General features: G+C 54.5%; 1 protein-coding gene across 2 annotated transcripts in view; it reads right to left on the bottom strand.

The window, feature by feature from the left end:
• Positions 1–6487: 6487 nt before the first annotated feature.
• LOC144266965 (integrin alpha-D-like) overlaps positions 6488–22621 on the bottom strand; it is a 25648-nt gene continuing 9514 nt past the window's right edge. The window contains exons 9-30 of one of the 2 annotated variants that reach the window (XM_077820561.1): positions 22362–22512; positions 21912–21985; positions 21491–21620; positions 21188–21336; positions 19047–19187; positions 18528–18734; positions 17337–17467; positions 16882–17039; positions 16501–16655; positions 16227–16358; positions 15048–15121; positions 14722–14863; positions 14185–14298; positions 12776–12855; positions 9154–9237; positions 8828–8906; positions 8478–8585; positions 8160–8243; positions 7871–7984; positions 7557–7649; positions 7269–7379; positions 6488–7072 (exon numbers count right to left, since the gene is read on the bottom strand). In XM_077820561.1, the coding sequence (XP_077676687.1) occupies positions 6971–7072; positions 7269–7379; positions 7557–7649; positions 7871–7984; positions 8160–8243; positions 8478–8585; positions 8828–8906; positions 9154–9237; positions 12776–12855; positions 14185–14298; positions 14722–14863; positions 15048–15121; positions 16227–16358; positions 16501–16655; positions 16882–17039; positions 17337–17467; positions 18528–18734; positions 19047–19187; positions 21188–21336; positions 21491–21620; positions 21912–21985; positions 22362–22512 (2613 nt within the window). In that variant the 3' untranslated portion in view covers positions 6488–6970. The remainder of the gene's footprint in view (positions 7073–7268; positions 7380–7556; positions 7650–7870; positions 7985–8159; positions 8244–8477; positions 8586–8827; positions 8907–9153; positions 9238–12775; positions 12856–14184; positions 14299–14721; positions 14864–15047; positions 15122–16226; positions 16359–16500; positions 16656–16881; positions 17040–17336; positions 17468–18527; positions 18735–19046; positions 19188–21187; positions 21337–21490; positions 21621–21911; positions 21986–22361; positions 22513–22621) is intronic. The other variant, XM_077820562.1, reaches the window with a different exon arrangement.

Genomic DNA, 22621 nt, shown 5'->3' with positions numbered 1-22621 from the left:
GAAAATCCACCTAAATTCGGCCCAGTTATAAGCATCGACTGCATTTATGTCTGTTCAGGCTCTGTGCTGCCCATCTGCAGTTCTAATCTGTCTGGGGTCTTTGTCCCAGCCCCTCTAGCCGCATGTGGACCAACGGACTGGGATTCCCAAGACCTGCATTCTATTTCGGGTTCCTGTTGCATGACCTTGGGAAAATCACGCCCACGCTCTGTGCCTCAGTTTCCCCTTTCGCTGTCTTGTGCCCGGCAATGTCTCTCACGCTGTGTACGTGCAGCACCCAGCACAGGAGGGAAGCCAGACCTTACAGTCAGATGAATGGGGGGAATCTTGGTTGATCAGCACTAAACATTCTCCCAGCTGAGCTGAATTTTCGACAGACCCATGTGGGAGCGAGGCTGAGGACCACCCTCAGACACCCAAGACACACAAGTCTCTCCCACCTGAGCTAAATTGTGTGCCTACCCGGGGGAACCAGGAGTGGGAGTGTGGGCTTTCACGCAGCCTCCTGCTTGCTGAGCTAACGGAAAAGCTCTTTTCAGCTGCCTTTTAGCCTCTCTCAGGGAACCACAGGGGCGACACGGTGGAAAACGGATGGATCCGTCCGTCAATATCACTGGTTAAAAAGATGGGGCACAGGCCCCGAGGGGAGTGGCATGGATCCAAGGGAGGCACCCCAGCTCATTCTGGTTAGAGCCACAGTTACTCGGTCAGTGGGCTCGGTGTGGGGAGAGGAGAACACCGGGCTCCAGCCAGCTGGGACCTGTTATGGTGCCTCTTCCCAGCCTGGAGCTGGCTGCCCCCCACCCCAATCTCTGTAGCTCTCCTTACTCCCCACCCTATGCCCCCCACCCTTATTCACAGGGACCTTCTGCCCCCCGAATCACAGGAAGGGGTCCCTGGCCTGTGCTCTGCAGAAGGTCTCGCTGGATGGTCTGCATGGCCCCTTCTGGCCTCAGCTGTCGTGAAATGTATTTTATTTGTTTTAGCTGCCTGGGAAAAAAACCTGTCACTGTCCACATCAAAGGGTCTGCTTTTTACAGAAACATAAGGTTGTTCTTGTTAAAAGCTAGGATCTGTACCCCACAAATCACCAGATTTAAACACCGAACATGTGGAGATTTGTTTTCATTGAAAAGAATATCATGAAGGTTGCATGTTTCGCATGTGCCAGTAGGTAGCGCGGGGAATGAATCTCTCTGTGTGTGCCCAGCTCTGGCCACGCCAAGGAGAGCTGCCCCCAGTCACACCCACCCAACCCTTTGCCAATCAGCCCTGCCTCCGTGTCCCCTCAAGGAGATCTGCCTGGCCTACACTTGGCATCCAGCCAATGTGCCCACCCGGCCCAGTGGGGAGAGAGCACAACAGTCTCCAGGGTCTTTCTGTGCTGGGCGCTGGGGTGCAGGCTCACTGCAGAAGGAGGGGGCAGCCGGCTCTGGAGACTGAGGGCTAAACAAAGGACTGAGGAGAGACCCGGTGGGGAGTTGTTAAGTGTGGGCTGCTGGAAGCAGGAGGGTCTCCTGAACTGGGACAAAAGAGGGGTCAGAGAGCTCTGTGCTGATCAAGATGGACCGTGCTGTAACTTTCTGCTCCCTGTGCTAACCACGGAGCTTCTATGCTGTGCTCCAGGCATCTAATAAACCCTGCTGCTTTTACAGTGCTGGCTGCAAGTCACTGCAGCTGCTGACGGTGGGGGTCGCTGCATTGCTCCGTTTGGGGGTTCAAGTCTCTCTCAGCTGTCCAACTCAGGCAGACTTGCTGCAGGGAGCTCACGGTGTGTTGCAGGGGGGCTGAAGGCTCCGCGGTTCAGTCCCAGGAGGTGGTGAAGCCCAGTGGCTCACCCTAGTGAGAGAGCATGACCCGAAGGGGGCTGACACGTGAAGGGCTCCTCCCAGGGACTGTTCCAGAGCCGTGCGAGAGCACCGGGCCCGTGGATCAGTGACACCACAGGTGCCGGCTTCCTCCGGGCCCCAGGGGTGCTCAACCTCCGCCCACCCCAGGTCCTGTCCCCACCCCCAGCTGACCCCTTCCCCCCAAGCCCTGCCCCGCCTCTTCCCACTCCTGCCCTGCCCCATGCCCCGCCCTAGCCCTTCTCCCAAGCCCCCACCTCGCCTCTTCCTACCCAGTTCTGCCCCCTCCCCTGAGCGTGCCCCAGCCCCGCTTCTCCCCCTCCCACCTAGCGCCTCCTGCACACTGCGGAACAGCTGATCACAGTGGCTGGGAAGTGCTGGGAGGGAGCGGGAGGAGTTGATCGGTGGGGCCACTGGCGGACAGGAGGTGCTGGGGGGAAGGGAGGGAGCTGGCTGCTGGTGGGCACTAAGCACCTGCTAATTTTTTTCCGTGGCACACCCACGGAGTCGGCGCCTATGCGTCACACCTGTGTTCTGACAAGGCTGTTTGATGTCACTGGTTTCAGACACAGGGCCCAGCCCCTGAAGGCAACAATGGCAGGGCATGATGGATAAACAGGGGAATCGTGAGTTGGAGCAGAGAGGTTATTGTTCCTCTGTATTTGGCCTTGGTGTAACCATCGCTGGAATCCCGTGTGACAGCCTCAAGTTGCTCAATGGATTTAGTTTGTAAGCAGAGTCAGGATGAGCTCTACCCTGACATCTGGTGGCGAGTCATGGTGGGTTGTGGAAAAGAACTTCAGGGGCTGATCTCATTTGCATAGGCACACGCACCCTGCCTAGATGGTCACTCTGGCTGCTGTAGGAGCCCCAGTTTCTCTGTTATTGGGGCAGGAATAAACTGTTATTATCCTGATTATGTGAATCAAGGACAGTGGAACTTCACTTGGCCTTTTGTTATGATGGGGGGACTCGCCATCAACTAAGCAGCACTCACTAGGCAAGGGTCATGGGTTCCAAGTCCCAGTGAATAGAGAGGGGTTGGGGACAGGTATTAATATCTGGTGGTATTGGCCCTTATAGTAGGGGCCTTCCTCCCCTTGCCATTGTGGAATATCAGAGCTAATTTAGATTCCATTAGGAATCTAGTTACAGGCTGCTGAGCTGAATTCACTTTAGGCCAATGGTGCACCAGCACTGAGGCTCCCCTACTACAAGCTGAAATCATAAAAGAGCTAAACTTACAAAGAACTGAAATTACCGAGTGCTGTGTTAAGTAGTTGTGGAGCCTGAAGATGTATTGTGGAGCAGTTTGTGGGATGGCTGGAGCGGCTCATGGGATGGCTGGCCAAGCAGAGTGGCTGGTGAACCAGAGCAGTTTGTGGGATGCCTGGAGCAGCTCATGGGGGTGGCTGGCAGAGTGAGTGATTCATGGGATGGCTGGTGGAGCAGAGCGGAGCCCCATGGAGAGGTGTGGCAATCAGCTTTGGACCATGTAAGGTGCCCCTTAACCACCACCCCCCATCTCCACCCAGGTTGGGAGGTAAAACTCTGCAGATAAACTTTCAAACCCTGGGGCTGCCCTGACCAGGGGGCTCTTCAGTCTAGCAGAGAAAGTTCTAACAAGAGCCAGTGGCTGGAAGTTGAAGCTAGACCAATTCAGACTGGAAATAACTGGAGTGCCCCAGGGGTCTGTCCTAGGGCTGGTTTTATTCAACATCTTCATTAATGATCTGGAGGATGGGATGGATTGCACCCTCAGCAAGTTCACGGATGACACTAAACTGGGGGGAGAGGTAGATACGCTGGAGGGTAGGGATAGGGTCCAGAATGACGTAGACAAATTGGGCCAAAAGAAATCTGATGAGGTTCAACAAGGACAAGTGCAGAGTCCTGCACTTAGGATGGAAGAATCCCACACACTGCTACAGGCTGGGGACCAACTGGCTAAGCAGCCATTCTCCAGAAAAGGACCTGGGGATTACAGTGGACGAGAAGTTGGATATGAGTCAGCAGTGTGCCCTTGTTGCCAAGAATGCTAATGATATATTGTGCTGCATTAATAGGAGAATTGCCAGCAGATGGAGGGAAGTGATTATTCCCCTCTACTTGGCACTGGTGAGGCCACATCTGGAGTATTTTATCCAGTTTTGGGGCCCCCACTATAGAAAGGATGTGGACAAATTGGAGAGAGTCCAGCGGAGGGCAATGAAAACGATTAAGGGGCTGGGGCACATGACTTATGAAGAGAGGCTGAGGGAACTGGGCTTGTTTAGTCTGCAGAAGAGAAGAATGAGGGGGGATTTGATAGCAGCCTTCAACTATCTGCAGGGGGGTTCCAAAGAGGATGGAGCTCGGCTGTTCTCAGTGATGGCAGATGACAGAACAAGGAGCAATGGTCTCAAGTTGCAGTGGGGGAGGTCTAGGTTGGATATTAGGAAAAACTATTTCACTAGGAGGGTGGTGAAGCACTGGAATGGGTTCCCTCAGGAGGTGGTGGAATCTCCATCCTTAGAGGATTTTAAGACTTGGCTTGACAAAGTCCTGGCTGGGATGATTTAGTTGGGGTTAGTCCTGCTTTGAGCAGGGGGTTGGACTAGATGACCTCCTGAGGTCTCTTCCAACCCTAATCTTCTATGATTCTATGATAAGGTATAACATTCTTAACAGGAAGAAAAGGAGTACTTGTGGCACCTTAGAGACTAACCAATTTATTTGAGCATAAGCTTTCGTGAGCTACAGCTCACTTCATTGGATAATAACTTTTGGAACAATGTACTAAAGGCCACGGTGAATTCTCTGTCACTGGCGATTTGTAACTCAAGATAGGTTGCTCTTTTCTGAGAGATCCACTGCTCTGCTTCAAACCAGGACGAATTCAGGGCAGTCCTATGGCCCGTGTTAGACAGGAGGTCAGACTAGATCAGGGGTTCCCACAACAAATTTTTTGGTGGCCTCAGCGAGTGGCCATCAACTCTTGCTGGTGGTCGCTCTGACAGTTGTTCCTAAAATATGTAATTAACTTTAGGAAAATCAAATAAATATGCTCGTACCCATGTCCAAATCACTGTAATTTATTTACGTAGGGTTATTTTTTGCAGACTCAATAATAAAAATAATGTACAATTGTCTCTATTCTTTAGATCTAAACAGAAGAGAAACACAAATAATGTGCTTTGCATGTTTTGCTTTTTCGGTTGATATTTTTTTCAGACTTGCTAGCTAGTAAGTCTGCTACTGTGAAAACTGATAGTTGTATATTTGTTAATATCACTTTTCACAGCAGACTTACTCAGCCCCAGCAAGCTAGGGGACAAATTAAGCCCTAGATGGGGAGGTGGAGAGGGGCAGGGAGGATGGGGGCTGGGTAGAGGGCTGAAGGAAGCAGCGGGGGACAGAGCAATGGTGGAGGTTGAGCCCAGGGCTGGAGCCTGGGGTCTGGCTGCGCAGCTGGGGGCTGGAGTGGTGTCAGGGGCAACGTGGGGGGTGAGCCTAGGGCCAGAGCTCTTTAGAACATGGGATTTTCTCCTAACACCGCAACCGAGTGACCTCTTGATCTTCCTTTCGATAAGCCGCTTAGACTGATCGCTAGCTGCCATCACTTTGTGCTAGGGCTTGCAGCTCCTATGAAACGACCTCACACAGCTCAGGGTCTATACCAACCTCTCATTCTCCCTAACCACAGCGCTTGGCCTCCTCACTTCATGTGACAGGGAGTTCCTCAGGGTAAATCTGCTGGGGAGGGAATTTATTGTGTCCTTTTCAATCAGGGTGAAGGGACTTACTCCCCACACCGGCCCTGAGTGGGTTGAATTAGGCCAGGCAGGCCCAATTAAGTGGCAAACAGGGGAGAGATTTAGGCTACGGGGAGGCTGCTAATTGGATGCAGGCTCATTTCTGAGGGACCAGGCAGGGTTTACATCAAGCCAAGAGCCTGATACCAAAGAGAGGGCTGCAGAGTGAGGTGTGGCAGGGAAGGGAGAGGAAAGGAGGGGCAGGAATCCATGAGACCTAGGAGAGAGGGGGCTGACTAGGATGAGGGGAAGCAAGGTAGGAAGTGGTCCAGGGGTGAAAACAGTGAGGTTAGGGAAGATGTGCAGACCTTGACTGTTTGGTAAAGGGCCCTGGGGTGGAACCCAGCGAAGAGGGAAGGTCTGGGTTCCCCTGCTGGGGGGCACTGCCAGGGGCAGCCAGCTAGCAGGCTGTCTGGGTCACGGCAGGAGGGACAGGGTCAGGGCAGTGGGTGCGAGGACAGTTGAGTGTGCTTTCTCTGGAGAGATCTGGAAAGTGTCCTACCCCAGCAAAGGAATCCACTTAGTGAGCTGGCCAGAGGGGCAAGTCATGAAGAGGTAGCAGCCAGCAAGAGCCACAGACTGAGAGTGCCAGAGAGTGATGGGATGCAACCACTGGAAGGGGCATCGGCCGGGCAGAGTTAATCCCCAGAGTGGCCACGAGGAGGTGCCGTCGAGCTGCGAGCAGAGAGCTCCATGACAATACGTGGTGCGAGTGATTTCGTCCCCTTGCGTGGCCTGGAAGCCTGGCCTGGAGCCACACCACATTCCCCTTTCCCGTCCACAAACGCACCCGTTGGATTTGGGGATGGTTTGAAACGACCTGAGATATCAGGCAAGGCAGGCGAATGACTCCGAGAGCTTGGCTTTATTGGACGTTATCCAATAGCACCTCGAGACCCTGAATGAGATGGGGGCCCCGGTGCCGTAAGGAGTCCAGCTGAGATCAAGGCACCCCATAACTCTGGGAGTGCCATCTTCACAGTGAGAGTCAAGCCGTGCGCCAAATAGCTCACAGTATAAATAGAAAATGGCAGGATAATTCTCCCCACGTTACAAGTGGGGAAACTGAGGTGCAGAGAGACTCAGCCCCTCCCGCTCTAATGCACTAGACCCCACTCCCCTCCCACTTCTGGGAGAGAACCCAGGAGTCCTGGCTCCAGCCCCCCTGCTCTAACCCACTAGACCCCACTCCCGTCCCACCATTGGGGATAGAACTCAGGAGTCCTGGCTCTCAGCCCCCCATGGATGCTCTGAAGGTTTGTTCCAAGTCCTGCTTGTCAGTTTGGTGTGTGGATCTGGAGCAGCCCATGGGGGGTGATGTGGGTGGAGCTATTGTTTGGGGGCGCCGGGGGGAGGGGAGGCACCGCTCTGGGCCGGCTCGGCCCCATCACCCTCCATCTTCTGCTTGTACTGGCGCTTGAAGAAGCCAAACTGGAAGGAGACAGAGGGGAGAGAAGGTGAGAGCCAGCCAGCCAGAAACAGATGGACTCAAGCCTGGTGGGGGGTTGGGGTGTGGGAGCCCCCAAAGTAAATACCCTCTCCCCTTCCCCACCAGCTGGGAGAGTCACAGGCCCCACCCCCAGGGTGATGAGCTGTGGGGGAGGGGTCCAAGCCCTACCCCCCTCACCTTGTAGAGGGCTGCAGTGATGAGAGCCAGCAGGACCAGGCCCCCCACGCTGCTGCCCACGATGATGGGCAGGTAGTTATAGACCTCGGAGTGCTCCACCACTGTCTGCACCTGCGGGAGAGGAGCTGTGAGATGGGGACCCAGGAGTCCTGGCACCATCACCCGCCCCTGCTCTAAACCCCCAGACCCCACTTCAATCCAGAGCAGGGACAGGACCCAGGAGTCCTGGCTCCCAGCTCTAACCACTACCCGATGCTCTCTCTATCCCGGGCACAGTCACTCTGGTACCTGGCACTGGATGAATCCCTCCTTCTGGGTGTATTTCCTCTCCTCGTATTCAATCCGGGCCTCGCTCACCAGACTCACTTTCTGCTGCTGAGTCTGGAACAGAGAAATTCACCGTTCCTGACCAGAAATGGCACAAACCAGGCCGGAGCAACAACCCAGAGGGACCCAGAGCAATTTACAGGCCATTCACACAGGGGCAATCCCTTGCCCGGCACTGAGATGCAGCCACCTCTGGGGAGGGGAAGAGGAGTTGTTTACACAGGGGGTAGGGGGATCCCTCATCTCGTGCCAGGAGGCAGAGGAAGCTCTCATACCTGGGAGACCCACTGGAAGCTGACGTTCCCTTTGATCATAAACTCCAGCGGCTGCTGCAATTCCAGGGAGGCGATTCTGCACCGGATCTTCTTACAGGTGGCCACAGAGCAGTCCTGGGGCGGAAGGATATCGCCGGGTGAGGCAGGGGGCATGCAGGGGCTCAGCATGGCCATGAGGGTCTGGGTCTGTTTATAGCAGGGGTCGCTCCCCCAGCTCAGCCCCCCACTCGCTGTCTGTGTTAGTGCGGAGGGGAAGGGGCTGCTGGGACCTGCACCAGCCTGTACTCACCAGCAGGGGGCGCTCGCTCATCTGCTTCACAAAGTCCTTCGAACCGGGCGTTTCAGCCTCACTGGTGCACTGAGCCAGCTGGGGCTGGGGAGGGAGAGAGACACGGTGTTAACGGGGGCGGGAAGGGGACCCGGGGCCTTTCCCCTCTATGGGGCACTGGCTCTAATCCGGCCCTAGGACAGGGGACTGGCTGGTTTAGGGGGTGGGGACAGGGTGTGTTTCCCCCGTAAGCAGCCTGTCCCAGCAGGGGGCGCTGTAGGGCCGAGCCGGCGTCACTGGGCCCATCTCACACACACAAGGGCAGGGAGAGGCAGGTACCTTGGAGGGGACGACCTCAGAGGCGTCCCACACCCGGACCCCGCTCAGCTCCACGGGGAACTGGAACGTGACCGAGATGGGGATGCTTCGCTGCCGCAGGTTCTTGACCTGAAAGAAACAGACTCGCTACAGGGCACTGCAGGAAGAGAACCCAGGAGATCTGATCCCCAGCCCCCGCTCTGATCCTCAGACCCCACTCCCCTGCCAGAGCTGGGGATAGAACCCAGGAGTCCTGGCTCCCTCCTCACCCCCACCCCTCCGTGCTCTAACCCACTAGATCCCATTAAATTGCTTCCACTCCCTCCCTCTTGCCCGGTCTCCCCCCTCGCACTCTGTGCCGCCGGCCTCACCTCGTACCCATGTGTCACTTGCACACTTGTCCCTGCCTCCTCGGCGGAGAAGTTGACGTACTTGGTCGACTCCTCGAGGCTGGGGGAGGAAAAGGACGGAAGGAAGGAGAGAGACGGGAGTGTGATGGATGGGGCTGGAGAGTGGCGGTGGGGTGTCATGTCCAGAAGGGGGCGCTGTGCTACAGGGAAGGGCTCAATAGGGGGCGCTCTCCCCTTGCAATCAGCACTGGCACCTATGACCCCGTGCAGCGCTAGGGGGCGCTGTGTTGCAAGGAACAGGGGACCCAGTAGGGGGCGCTCTCTGCTCTGTCTCCGCACTGACCTACCTGTTGAGGATGACGAAGATGCCGTACTTGACAGGCAGCTCCGCCCGGTGATTCATGCGCTCGGTGATGGGGCCGCCATTGTCACTGGGGGGAGTGGAGGGCAAAGGGGAGAGACGTGAGGAGATGCAGGCAGATAACTGTGCAGGGAGGCTGCATCACGGATTCATAGATTCATAGATATTTAGGTCAGAAGGGACCATTATGATCATCTATTCTGACCTCCTGCACAACGCAAGCCACAGAATTTCACCCACCACTCCTGCAAAAAACCTCACACCTATATCTGAGCTACTGAAGTCCTCAAATCGTAGTTTAAAGACTTCAAGGAGCAGAGAATCCTCCAGCAAGTGACCCGTGCCCCATGCTACGGAGGAAGGCGAAAAACCTCCAGGGCCTCTTCAAATCTGCCCTGGAGGAAAATTCCTTCCCGACCCCAAATATGGCAATCAGCTAAACCCTGAGCATATGGGCAAGATTCATCAGCCAGAGATACTACAGAAAATTCTTTCCTGGGTAACTCGGATCCCACCCCATATAATATCCCATCACAGGCCATTGGGCCTATTTACCATGAATATTTAATTACCAAAACCATGTTATCCCATCATACCATCTCCTCCATAAACTTATCGAGTTTAATCTTAAAGCCAGATAGATCTTTGGCCCCACTGCTTCCCTTGGAAGGCTATTCCAAAACTTCACTCCTCTGATGGTTAGAAACCTTTGTCTAATTTCAAGTCTAAACTTCCCGATGACCAGTTTATATCCATTTGTTCTTGTATCCACATTGGTACTGAGCTTAAATAATTCCTCTCCCTCTCCGGTATTTATCCCTCTGATATATTTATAGAGAGCAATCATATCTCCCCTCAACCTTCTTTTAGTTAGGCTAAACAAGCCAAGCTCCCTGAGTCTCCTTTCATAACACAAGTTTTCCATTCCTCGGATCATCCCAGTAGCCCTTCTCTGTACCTGTTCCAGTTTGAATTCATCCTTCTTAAACATGGGAGACCAGAACTGCACACAGTATTCCAGGTGAGGTCTCACCAGTGCCTTGTATAATGGTACTAAAACCTCCTTATCCCTACTGGAAATACCTCTCCTGATGCATCCCAAGACCGCATTAGCTTTTTTCACAGCCTTATCACATTGGCGGCTCATAGTCATCCTATGATCAACCAATACTCCAAGGTCCTTTTCCTCCTCCGTTACTTCTAATTGATGCGTCCCTAGCTTATAACTAAAATTTTTGTTATTAATCCCTAAATGCATGACCTTACACTTCTCACTGTTAAATTTCATCCTATTTCTATTACTCCAATTTACAAGGTCATCCAGATCCTCCTGTAGGATATCCCGGTCCTTCTCTAAATTGGCAATACCTCCTAGCTTTGTATCATCCGCAAACTTTATTAGCACACTCCCACTTTTTGTGCTGAGGTCAGTAATAAAAAGATTAAATAAGATTGGTCCCAAAACCGATCCTTGAGGAACTCCACTGGTAACCTCCCTCCAGCCTGACAGTTCACCTTTCAGGAGGACCCGTTGTAGTCTCCCCTTTAACCAATTCCTTATCCACCTTTCAATTTTCCTATTGATCCCCATCTTATCCAATTTAACTAATAATTCCCCCTGTGGCATGATATCAGATGCCTTACTGAAATCGAGGTAAATTAGATCCACTGCGTTTCCTTTGTCTAAAAAATCTGTTACTTTCTCAAAGAAGGAGATCGGGTTGGTTTGGCACGATCTACCTTTTGTAAAACCATGTTGTATTTTGTCCCATTTACCATTGACTTCAATGTCCTTAACTACCTTCTCCTTCAAAATTTTTTCCAAGACCTTGCATACTACAGATGTCAAACTAACAGGCCTATAATTAACCGGATCACTTTTTTCCCTTTCTTAAAAATAGGAACTATGTTAGCAATTCTCCAATCATATGGTACAACCCCTGAGTTTACAGATTCATTAAAAATTCTTGCTAATGGACTTGCAATTTCATGTGCCAATTCCTTTAATATTCTTGGATGAAGATTATTTGGGCCCCCCAATTTAGTCCCATTAAGCTGTTTGAGTTTCGCTTCTACCTCAGATATGGTAATATCTACCTCCATATCCTCATTCCCATTTGTCATGCTACCATTATCCCTAAGATCCCCTTTAGTCTTATTAAAGACTGAGGCAAAGTATTTGTTTAGATATTGGGCCATGCCTAGATTATCCTTGACCTCCACTCCATTCTCAGTGTTTAGCAGTGCCACTTCTTCTTTCTTTGTTTTCTTCTTATTTATATGGCAACAGAACCTTTTACTATTGGTTTTAATTCCCTTTGCAAGGTCCAACTCTACTTGACTTTTAGCCTGCCTCACTTTATCCCTACATGTTCTGACCTCAATAAGGTAGCTTTCCTTGCTGATCCCACTTCCACTCCCTGTATGCTTTCTGCTTTTTCTTAATCACCTCTCTGAGATGCTTGCTCATCCAGCTTGGTCTACAACTCCTGCCAATGAATTTGTTCCCCTTTCTTGGGATGCAGGCTTCCGATAGCTTCTGCAGCTTTGATTTTAAATAATCCCAGGCCTCCTCTACCTTTAGATCCATAAATTCTTCAGTCCAATCCACTTCCCTAACTAATTTCCTTAATTTTTGAGAGTCAGCCCTTTTGAAATCAAAAACCCTAGTTGCAGATTTATTTTTGTTAATCCTTCAGTTCAGTTTGAACTGAAATAGCTCATGATCACTTGAACCAAGATTATCCCCTACAACCATTTCTTCTATGAGGTCCTCACTATTCACCAAAACCAAATCTAAAATGGCATCCCCTCTAGTCGGTTCAGCAACTACTTGATGAAGGAATCCATCAGCTATCGCATCTAGGAAAATCTGAGTCCTATTATTATTACTAGCACTCGTCCTCCAGTCTATATCTGGAAAGTTAAAATCTCCCATGATCACGCAGTTTCCATTTGTATTTACTTCATTAAAAACATTAAAGAGGGCTCTATCCATAACCAAATTAGATCCCGGCGGTCTCTAGCACACCCCAAGCACTATCCCAGGGGAGGCTCTAGTAGCTTTCTTCCCCAATGTGATTTTTGCACAGACAGACTCTGTCTTATCCATTTCATCACTTCTTATTTCTTTACGTTCTACCTCATCATTGATATACAGTGCTACTCCACCACCTTTACCTTTATTTCGGTCTTTCCTAAACAGCACATACCCTTCAATACCTGTAGTCCAGTCATGACTCCTATTCCACCCTGTTTCTGTTATCCCTTTATCTGGTTTCACTTCCTGCACCAGTAGCTCTAGTTCCTCCATTTTGTTACCTAGGCTCCTCGCATTGGTGTACAAACATCTTAATTTTTGCTGTTTGGCCTCGCTCACATTCTGTACCCTATTAGGCACGGTCATTCTACAGCCAGTATGACCTATTAGACTGGTATCCACACTGCCCTTCCTCCTTATATCCATTCTCCTACCCATGGCTGTATCCTTTCTTACTTTGTTTTCTTCCTTCTCAATGCTAAAATCCGGCCTCTGCCCTGCCCTGTTGCCTGTATGGCCCTCTCCCATTGCCCCCACCCTGCCCCCTGGCCCTGCACGGCCCCCTCACCTGCTGGCATTGGCCGTGATCTGCAGCCTGTCCCCCAGGTCGGCCTCAGAGGAGACATCGAAGGTGGCCACGAAGACGGCCTGGAAAACACACAGGGGTTGAGAGCTGCTGGGCTCAGGGCCTGGGGAACTGCCAGAGACTGCGGGGACGGGGCAGGCACAGGGGATCAGGGGGTCTGTTGTATCAACTTAGATGGTATAAATGGGCCCAGAGAGGCAAAAGTGTCAACATGACCCTGTCCCTGCCAGACAGCATTAACCCGGTTTGGGATCCAGAGACCTCAGCCGGCTCCGTGCCGTGGCCACACCCCTTCACCGTCCTTGTCTCACAGTCGCAGAAGAAATCAGCTAAGGCCTTGGCACTGTAACGTGTTCAGCAAGACTTTTATCCTCCCCTGCCCGGCGCCTGGAGAGAGTGTTTTATCCTCCCCCCCTCGTCTGAGCAGCTCTGGACGCAATCCCTGGCCGCTGGGGGAGGAGAGGAGGTTCGTGGAGGGGCTGGAGCCGGCCTGGGCGCGGGGGTTAAAGTCCAGCCCCGGTTCCCGGTGGACAACACCAGGCAGAGGCACAAGTGGGGAGAGCAAAGAGCAGCGCAGGGAGAAAATGCCCCTTCTGCGGCCCCTGCTGCCCCTCGCCGGCAGCCTCCCTGCTGGAGAGACCCCGGAGCAGCCGGTCCGAGAGCTGGCAAGCGGGGCCAGCCTCGGGCTGGCGCGGGCGCTGGATTTCGCCGCCGTCCTGAGCCCCGGCTCCCGGCAGCGAGCACCACACACAGGCGTGGCCGGCTCAGCCAGACGCTCCTGAGACGGAGGGGAGCGGGAAGAGAAGAAAGAAGGCGGTGAAGGGAAGGAGCCCATGGGGCGGGGGTGGGGAGACAAAGTCGCCCATCCCAGGTGGTGTCTGGATCTCGCCGGGGGCAGGGGCAGGTGGGTCCCTCTCCCTGGGCCTGGCCCAGTCGGATCAGGACACCTCTCAGGATCAGGATGACGAAGGCCCAGTGGTGTCACGCTGGGTCCAAGGGGACGGGTTTGGGGGCAGCCATGACAATGATGCTGGCTCCTTCCCTTTCCCTCGTCTTTTACTGAGCCACGGTCGCCTCCCTCCCCCCCCGAGTCGCTTCTTTTAAGGACCCCAAATGTGGGAGGGAACAGCCCCTCCCCTCATTATTTTCTCCCCCAGTGAAGCCTGATTTCCAGCCCCCCAACTCTGGCCCTTGGTTTGCAGCCCCAGCGGGGCCTGACCCCAGCCCCGGAGTGACCTCAGGGCTCTGTTTGCACTGACTCGCCGGGCTCCCCAGGGCGCTTTCCCCAGCACATCGCTTGTCACGGGCTGGGCTGACCCCAGGGAACTGCCCCTCTCTGCTCTCAGCTGGGCTCACCCCTGGGGAGTCCACAGGCCAGGGCCCATCCCTACCTCAGCCCCGCTCCAGAAGATGGGGTGGTTGATGTGGCAGGTGCTGTTCCTCTGAGTCTGCTCCTCGGAGCCCACGGCCGAGCTGCACTTAACGGCCACGGCTCTCCTGTTGGACTGAGCACGGGAGACCAGCCAGTGAGAGATGTGGCCCACAGAGCCCCCTGCCGAGCCCCTGCCTGCCCCCTGCAGCACAGCGCCCCCTGCTGAGCCCCCTGCCCACGCCCTGCAGCACAGCACCCCCTGCTGAGCCCCCTGCCTGCCCCCTGCAGCACAGCGCCCCCTGCTGAGCCCCCTGCCCACGCCCTGCAGCACAGGACCCCCTGCTGAGCCCCCTGCCCCCTGCAGCACAGCGCCCCCTGCTGAGCCCCCCGCCCACGCCCTGCAGCACAGCGCCCCCTGCTGAGCCCCCTGCCTGCCCCCTGCAGCACAGCGGCCCCTACTGAGCCCCTGCCTGCTTTCTGCACCAGCTGATCTCTCACATCCATCCCCTGTGTCCTGCCCCCCATGCCTGCAGTGTTTGGGAGGATTGGGTGGTACCTGGAGCAGCAGGACCCGGCGGTAGGACAGCGCGGCCGGGTAGAAGAACCGCACCATGGTGCTGTAGGAATTCTCCCCGTGGTTCTGGATGGAGACAGTGGTGTTGAGTTCGGGGATGACCCCCACCACCAGGGTGCTCAAGCTAAGGGGGAGAGAAAGGGGTGAGCTTCCTCAGGGCAGTGCCCTAACAGCTCTGTGAGCTTCCTATAATGGTGCCCACTCAGAAGCCATATGGAAATGTGGCATGGTCTGAGGCCTGATGGAGTAGACAGGCCTCACCATGGAGTGTGGGGGAGGAAGCAGAGTGGGTGAAGAAATTCTCTTACCCTGAGAAATTGAAGGAAATTTGTAGTTCATCAGTGCAGACTTTGTCACTGCCACAGTCCTTCTCAAACGGGAGCTAGAGAGAGATCCAGGAAGGGGTTGCGGGGAGAAAGCAGGGAGCAGGGTGGGTGCGAGGGAATTGGAGTGAAACTCAGTCAACATTGTCACTCATCCTCCAATCTCAATTGTCACCACCACTACCAGTGCAGTGTGAACTAACACCGTCACCACGAACACACCCGCAATAACCTCCCGCAACACTGTCCCCACCACCACTGCATTCTCAGCCTCAACAACCACCAGCCCCAATACTGATTTGACAGTTTCACCAGCATTGTAGCTGCTGCAACCTCTGCCAACACTATGAACCACACGACCAACTCTGCCATCACCACCACAATCAATAAAGTGTTAACCAACACCGTGACCAGCATCATAACCACTACCATCTCAGCCAACACTGTAACCAACACCGTTACAATCTCATCAACCACCACGAAAAATGTAATCTGAAACAACACCGTTACCAACAATGCAGACACTGCCATCGCAACCAAAACCTCTATAGTCTCAACCACAACCACAATCAGTATCAATACAATCTGAACCAACACTGTCACAACAACTCACCCACTCTACCTAAGACTACACTTCCGCCAACATCACAGTCTAAACTGCAACCACCTACCAGTACAGTCCCAACATGTAACTTACAACACAGCCACAACATCCTCAACCAACACGGTCACCAACACCACTGATCTCCCCACCACCACCAATATATTCTGTACCAATGTCAGCATCTACAACACAGTCACTCCCACCATGCCTCAGACAGTCACCAAGGTCCGTATAGTCTGAACCAGCAATGTCAACACCAACAAAACCACTATAACCTCACCTCACACTGCCATCAAGACCAGTACGGTCTAATCTAAACCAATGTCACCAACGCAATCGCTCCAACCTCAGACGATAACCTCACCAAGCTCACCGCAGTCTGAATCAACAATGTCACCAACGGCACAACCCCTAAACCCTCAAACACTCGCCCGCACCACAATCGCACACATTAACACCAAGCATTGCTACAGTCTGCACCAGCGCTGTAACCAAAAGCACACTCACTAAAACCTCTGCAGACCATCACAAACCCCTTTGCCTGGCCCCGGCGGCCTTACCGAGCCTGCAGACACCCGCGTGGAGTCCTCACTCAGGATGGGTCTGAGGCGGCTGGCGGCAGTGATGGGTTCCCCCGTCAGGGTGTAGTTGAGGCGTAGGGTGATGGGGGTCAGGGTGTCCTCAGGGCAGAGCTGGAGAGACAGACATGTAGGGACCCATGAGGAAAGGTGGGATCCGTAGAGAGGTTTGTTCTCTGGGTGATTTGGGAGCAAGGGACAGGGTTGGAGGGGCAGACACAGCGGGAGGGGAAGGAGCTGGGACCCCTGTGCTCACAGGTAGCTTTATCTTATACGGATCACATTTCGTCTCAATGCCGAGCCGCAGTTCCCTGCTCAGGACGGGGCCGGTGGAGTCGAAGGCGGCTCGGATCTTCGTCCTCCCGGGGTCCAAGGACAGGCTGTACTGGATGGTGCTGGAGATCCCGTTGCCTATCACAGAGGAGAAATAAGGGTCAGAGAGACGTGAGAGCAGGATCGTCAATGGGACACAGAACAGGGGGCCTTGGCACCAGCTCCAATCTGGCCCCAGGGCAATCTGGCCCCAGGGCAGGGACTGGCTGGCTCAGGAGGTGGGAATGGAATATGGGGCTTTTCCCCAGGGCAGGAGATTGTCTCTCTTAGTGGGGAGGGGAGCGGGGGGTGGGTTTGGTCTGACCTAGGCTGTCTCTGGTGCCCTTAGTGACGGTGAAGCAGATATTTGCCCTGCTGGCCTCCATGTCAAGCTGCTCTTGCTCCTGGCAGTCGAAGGCCGAGGTTGGGATCATGGGGGGCTGGAAGCTGATGGAGACCCTGACTCTGAGCACCGGCCGGGACCTGCCATGGGAGGAACAGAATCATCACCCAGCTGCTCCCTGCAATGGGGCCAGGCCCCCTCCCTCCCCTGATCCTCCCACCCAGCCTGGATGTGCTCACAGCACCACAGGGAGATGGGATATGGACATGCAGCTCTGCTAGAGGAGATGCTGGGGGCAGAGAAGGGAGCAGCAGAGCTGTCATTGTGCCATTCTCCAGCAGGGGGCAGCAGTCACACACACACACACACACACACACATGCACTGGTGCTGTCTGTGACTGCCATGTGGAGCAGCGCAACGACACAGAGTAACTCACCTCAGCAGCAGGACCTGCCCTTGTGCCCCCACCGCGATGTCTGGCAGTCCGTCCCCCGTCAGGTCTGTCCCGCCACTGGCGGCCTGGCCAAAGTAGTGCAGCCTGCTGGGAAACTGTGACCCCTCGATGCGCTGTGGGGCAGAGAGAGCAGTAAGGGGCGGGGAAGGAGCGGCTGTTCTGTATAATGGGCACTCGGGGGCAGCGGAGGGTGAGGGATGGGAAAGGGGCGGCTGTTCTGTACAATGGGCACTAGGAGGCAGTGGAGGGTGAGGGATGGGAAAGGGGCGGCTGTACTGTATAATGGGCAATAGGGGGCAGCAGAGGATGAGGGCTGGGAAAGGGGCGGCTGTACTGGACAATGGGCACTAGGGGGCAGTGGAGGGTGAGGGGTGGGAAAGGGGCGGCTGTACTGTACAATGGGCACTCGGGGGCAGCAGAGGGTGAGGGGTGGGAAAGGGGCGGCTGTACTGTACAATGGGCACTAGGGGGCAGTGGAGGGTGAGGGATGGGAAAGGGGCGGCTGTTCTGTATAATGGGCACTCGGGGGCAGCGGAGGGTGAGGGATGGGAAAGGGGCGGCTGTACTGGACAATGGGCACTAGGGGGCAGCGGAGGATGAGGGGTGGGAAAGGGGCGGCTGTACTGTACAATGGGCACTAGGAGGCAGTGGAGGGTGAGGGATGGGGAAGGGGCGGCTGTACTGTACAATGGGCACTAGGGGGCAGCGGAGGATGAGGGCTGGGGAAGGGGCGGCTGTACTGGACAATGGGCACTAGGGGGCAGCGGAGGGTGAGGGGTGGGAAAGGGGCGGCTATACTGTACAATGGGCACTAGGGGGCAGCGGAGGGTGAGGGATGGGAAAGGGGCGGCTGTACTGTACAATGGGCACTAGGGGGCAGCGGAGGGTGAGGGGTGGGAAAGGGGCGGCTATACTGTACAATGGGCACTAGGGGGCAGCGGAGGATGAGGGCTGGGGAAGGGGCGGCTGTTCTGTACAATGGGCACTCGGGGGCAGCAGAGGGTGAGGGGTGGGAAAGGGGCGGCTGTACTGTACAATGGGCACTAGGGGGCAGCGGAGGGTGAGGGATGGGAAAGCAGCAGCTACAAGCTAATAGGCACTAGGGGGCTGTGGGGCCCCATCATGTCTCTTCGGGGCTTTGTGGTGACCCCTCCCCCCAGGAGCTGGGCTCACCTGTCTGTACTGGGGATTGAGGCCTCCCTTTTCCCCATGGAAGATGTACAAGGCCCCGCTATTGTCGCTCTCCATGGGGGCCCCGATGGCCACATCCGTCTGTCCGTCCCCGCTGATGTCCCCGATTTCGGACATGCTGGCCCCAAAGCGTCCGAACGCCTGCCCCATCTGCCCCTGCAGTGTCTTGGTGCAGATCAGTGTCATCCCCTGCAGGCCCCATCGAAGGAAACACATGGGGAAGGGATCAGCACTGACTTCCAGCAGAGAGTACCCCTGCCCCTACTGACCATCTTTCCCTCACTCTGCAGCAAAGCGCTCCTTGGCACCGCTCTGGGGCATCGTGGCCAGAACTGACTGGCAGGGAAAAGCTTCCCTGAATGATCCCCCCCATCCTATTTCCTGGAGCACCGCGCCTGCTACTGCCATGCTAATTGTCCCAGCATCACAACCCCATGGCAGTGCAGGCAAAGAAGAACCCCAGGCCATCCATCTTCCCCCTGGCTCCATCCTCTTTCTTACCGGCCAGTTAATCAGGCAGTTATAGACCCGTCCTCCATTCAGAGGTGTATGGTACATGGGGGCTCCGATTAGAACCAGGTCCGTGTTCCCATCTCTGTCGAGGTCCACAGCGCACAGTGTACCCCCAAAATATGAGCCAATCTGGAGAGGCAGATAAGTCACCCCTTTCATTTAGTCACCTCCTCCTTCTTCTCCTGCTGGGACCCTTCTCACCCTCTGGGGATGAGGATTCAGTCCCAATCCTCATTCCATCCTCAGTCGCACCCTCTCGCTGCACAGCGGGTGGTGCTGTCGCTGAAAGGGTTCTTGCACAACGAGGCAGCTAGATCTTGGAGAGACGCTGAATGCTAGTTGTGGTGCAATTCTTTCTAGCGGCTGTTCTAGCACGAGTAAAGTTTATTCACTGACTGAGTCACTCTTGTAAGTTCTGTTCAGCTGGAATGTATAGGCAGTTAGATCTTGGAGAAATTCACTTCGTTAGTGTAGTGTGATCCTTTTCGAACACTGCTGATACCACTAGTAATGTAATTTTCCTTGCCTGAGTCTCTCTAGCCCAGATCCACAAAGGTACTTATGTGCCTAACCCCCAGACTTAGGTGCACTGAGATTCACAAAACCTCTGCATGGCTGCTGCTGACCCTTTCGGTGCCTAACCTGACTTGGTGCCTATGTTTTTGCAGTAGAAGCTCCTTATGTTGCTGCCTCAAGGGCAGGGCATGTGCACTCCTGTCTTACTCTAGGCAGCCAGTTGCCCATTTCCCACCACACCCCAGCAGGATCCACAAACTGGGGGAAGACAAACGCTCCCCCACCTGTAGGGCACCATCTGGTATGTGTGGTCAGAGGAGAAGGAGTTGAACAGGGGTCTGCTATATCTAAGGTCAGTGCCCTAACCCCGGAGCTGCGGGCTCCCTCGGTCTTGCCTGTTAAAGTTATTCCACTTTAATGGACTAATTAAATATCAGTTGGGCTGCAGAACATGTACAAATCACAACCGCTCTACAGCCCAGTGATCAGAGCACTCCCTGAGAGGTGGCAGAGCCCTGGTTAAATCCTTCTTCCTCATCAGGCAAAGCAGAGACTTGAACCAGTGGTCGCCTGTGACCTGATGAGGACTCTAAGCCCCAGGCTATAAGTAGGGCCCTACCAAATTCACACTCCATTTTTGTACATTTCACGGTCACAGCATTTTAAAAATCTTGACTTTCACAGTTTCAGATATTTAAATCTTAAATTTCACTGTGTGGTAACAAAATATGAATACGTATTTAAAAAGGCAAAATATAAACATGCAAAGCCCTTAAGACTCAGCATTTCTCAAACTGGAGGTCCCAACCCAAAAGGGGGGTGCAAGGCTTTTGTGGGGGGGGTCCACAGTATTGCCACATTTACTTCTGCGCTGCCTTCAGAGCTGGGTGGCCGGAGAGCAGCGGCTGCTAGCCGGGTGCCTGGCTCTGAAGGCAGCGCTGCAGCCAGCAGCAGCAGAGAATTAAGGGTGGCAATACTGTGACCCCCTTTAGGTAGGGAATCCCAGTTTGAGAAATGTTGTTTACATTTGTATACTTTTACCCTATAGTATAGGATACTTTTATAGTATAGGGTAAAAGTACACAAAAGACCAGATTTCACAGAGGAGACCAGATTTCACAGTCCAAGACGTGTTTTTCATGGCCATGAATTTGCTGTAAGGGAGGCCCTCCCTCATCTCCTCCGGCTGGTTTGTGAAGATCGTGGTGGCTCTGAGCCTGCCAACTGGATGAGGGCTGATATTTGAGCTAGGTGGAAGAGCGCCTATCTTCCCCCCATTCATGGATCACTGGCAGGGGTAGGTGCCTCCCTGCAGCATCACAACGCCTAAGTCCCTTGGTGGGTCTGGGCCTCCATCGATATCCATCTTATGAGTTCTGTCTAGACTGTAAGTGAAGGTAACAGCAGTGGGATATTGGAGAGAGGCTGAATGTCAGCTGCGGTGCAATTCCCTAAACCAGTCAAGGTTATCCCCTGCCTGAGGCTCTCTGACTGAATCGTTTCTGAAAGTGAATCCAAACACAAATATTACACGATGTCAAAATCTTACAGGCTTCCTCCAGCCCTCTCTCTCTCACACCCACACTCCATATTACCAGTAACGCTCCCCATACCTGCTCTCCCAGCACCTCTGATCTGCGTGTCCATTCCCCACCCTTGGTATCTCGGAAGAACACGACGACTTTGCCGGTGTGTTGGTAGCGAGGGGCCCCGACCACGTAGCTGCTCTGCCCATTGGCTGTGATGACCTGAGACGAATAACCTCAAAGGAAGAGAGGGACGTGGGGAGGTGAGATGGGAAACAGCCCTACAACAGTGCTGCACAGAACTTTCCCAGAACTGAGATGCAGCCACCTCTGGGGCTGGGCGCGGGGCTGTTTAAATAGGTAAGGGAAGCTCGGTGGGTTTGTTCTTACCGAGGTAAGCATCATTCATGTCAGTGGAGGTTCTGGATACGTTGATGAAGCTCGGCTTCCCGCCGCTCCCGTACAGGAATATCCCACCGGACCAGTCATAGGCTCCCACCGCTCCCAGCACAGGCCCGTCCTAAATCGACAGGGACGGCAAAGGGGACCGATTACAGGGAACAGACAGCACGGCGTGTATTTACTAGACACAGCCACCACCTGCAGCACAGCGCCCCCTAGCATCGTGCTGGGACACTGGGGTCAGTGCTGATGGCCAGGGAAGTGAGCACCCCCTACTGGGCCCCCCACACCACTCGCTGCAGCATACAGCCCCCTTGTGTCTGCCCTGAGTGGGAGGGGGGTGCCCCCTGCACTGCTCCCACAGGACTCTGGGCTCCAGGGACACACCCTGGGGCCAGGCGTCACTCACAGGGGACAGCAGGGAGCTGAATCCTTCCTGGGACATCTCCAGCTGGAAGGAGCTGCCGCTCTGGGACTGGGTGCCTGGGGGGAGAGACAGACAGACAGACACAGGAGAGATCATCATAGACAGTAAAGGCCCCGTGTCCCATTCCCTGAGCCAGCCCGTCTCCCCACCCACGAGGCTGGATTGGATCCAGGGCCCCTGAGAGAAAAGGCCCCGTATCCCATTCCTCAGCCCCTTGAGCCAGCCAGTCCCCTGCCCGGGGGCCCCCGTATGAGAAAGACATCAGTGGCATTTCTGCAGATAGATCAGTAGATATATGTTGGATGAGGAAAGAGAGAATATTTGGGGCCTATTTGAGCTCTGGATTCCCAGCAGCTCCCCGTCCCATCTCGGCCTTGAAAACCCATTTCTAGAGCCCCAGGGCCAGTACGGCCCCTCCCCCAGCTCTGGTACCTTCGATGGCAAAGATCTTCTCCTGCAGCTGGTTCTGGATGCCCTGGAGGGCGTCGAAATTGTCCACCCGGAAGACGTGCTCATCAGTGGGCTCAGAGGCGATCTCCTCAAGCTCCTGGTGGGCAGCAGTGCTGGAGAAGGCATCACCGACCTTCACGGCATAGAGGGAGGTACAGGGGAGACCAGGGCATCAGCTTCAGTCATAGCTGAGAGCCCTAGGCCAACACCCACCCGCCCCGAGCCCTGCTGGGCCCCAGAGA

Source organism: Eretmochelys imbricata, chromosome 6, assembly GCF_965152235.1.
Source record: "Eretmochelys imbricata isolate rEreImb1 chromosome 6, rEreImb1.hap1, whole genome shotgun sequence".
NCBI classification, from domain to species: Eukaryota; Metazoa; Chordata; order Testudines; family Cheloniidae; genus Eretmochelys; species Eretmochelys imbricata.
This window is presented reverse-complemented; position numbering and strand designations above follow the sequence as displayed.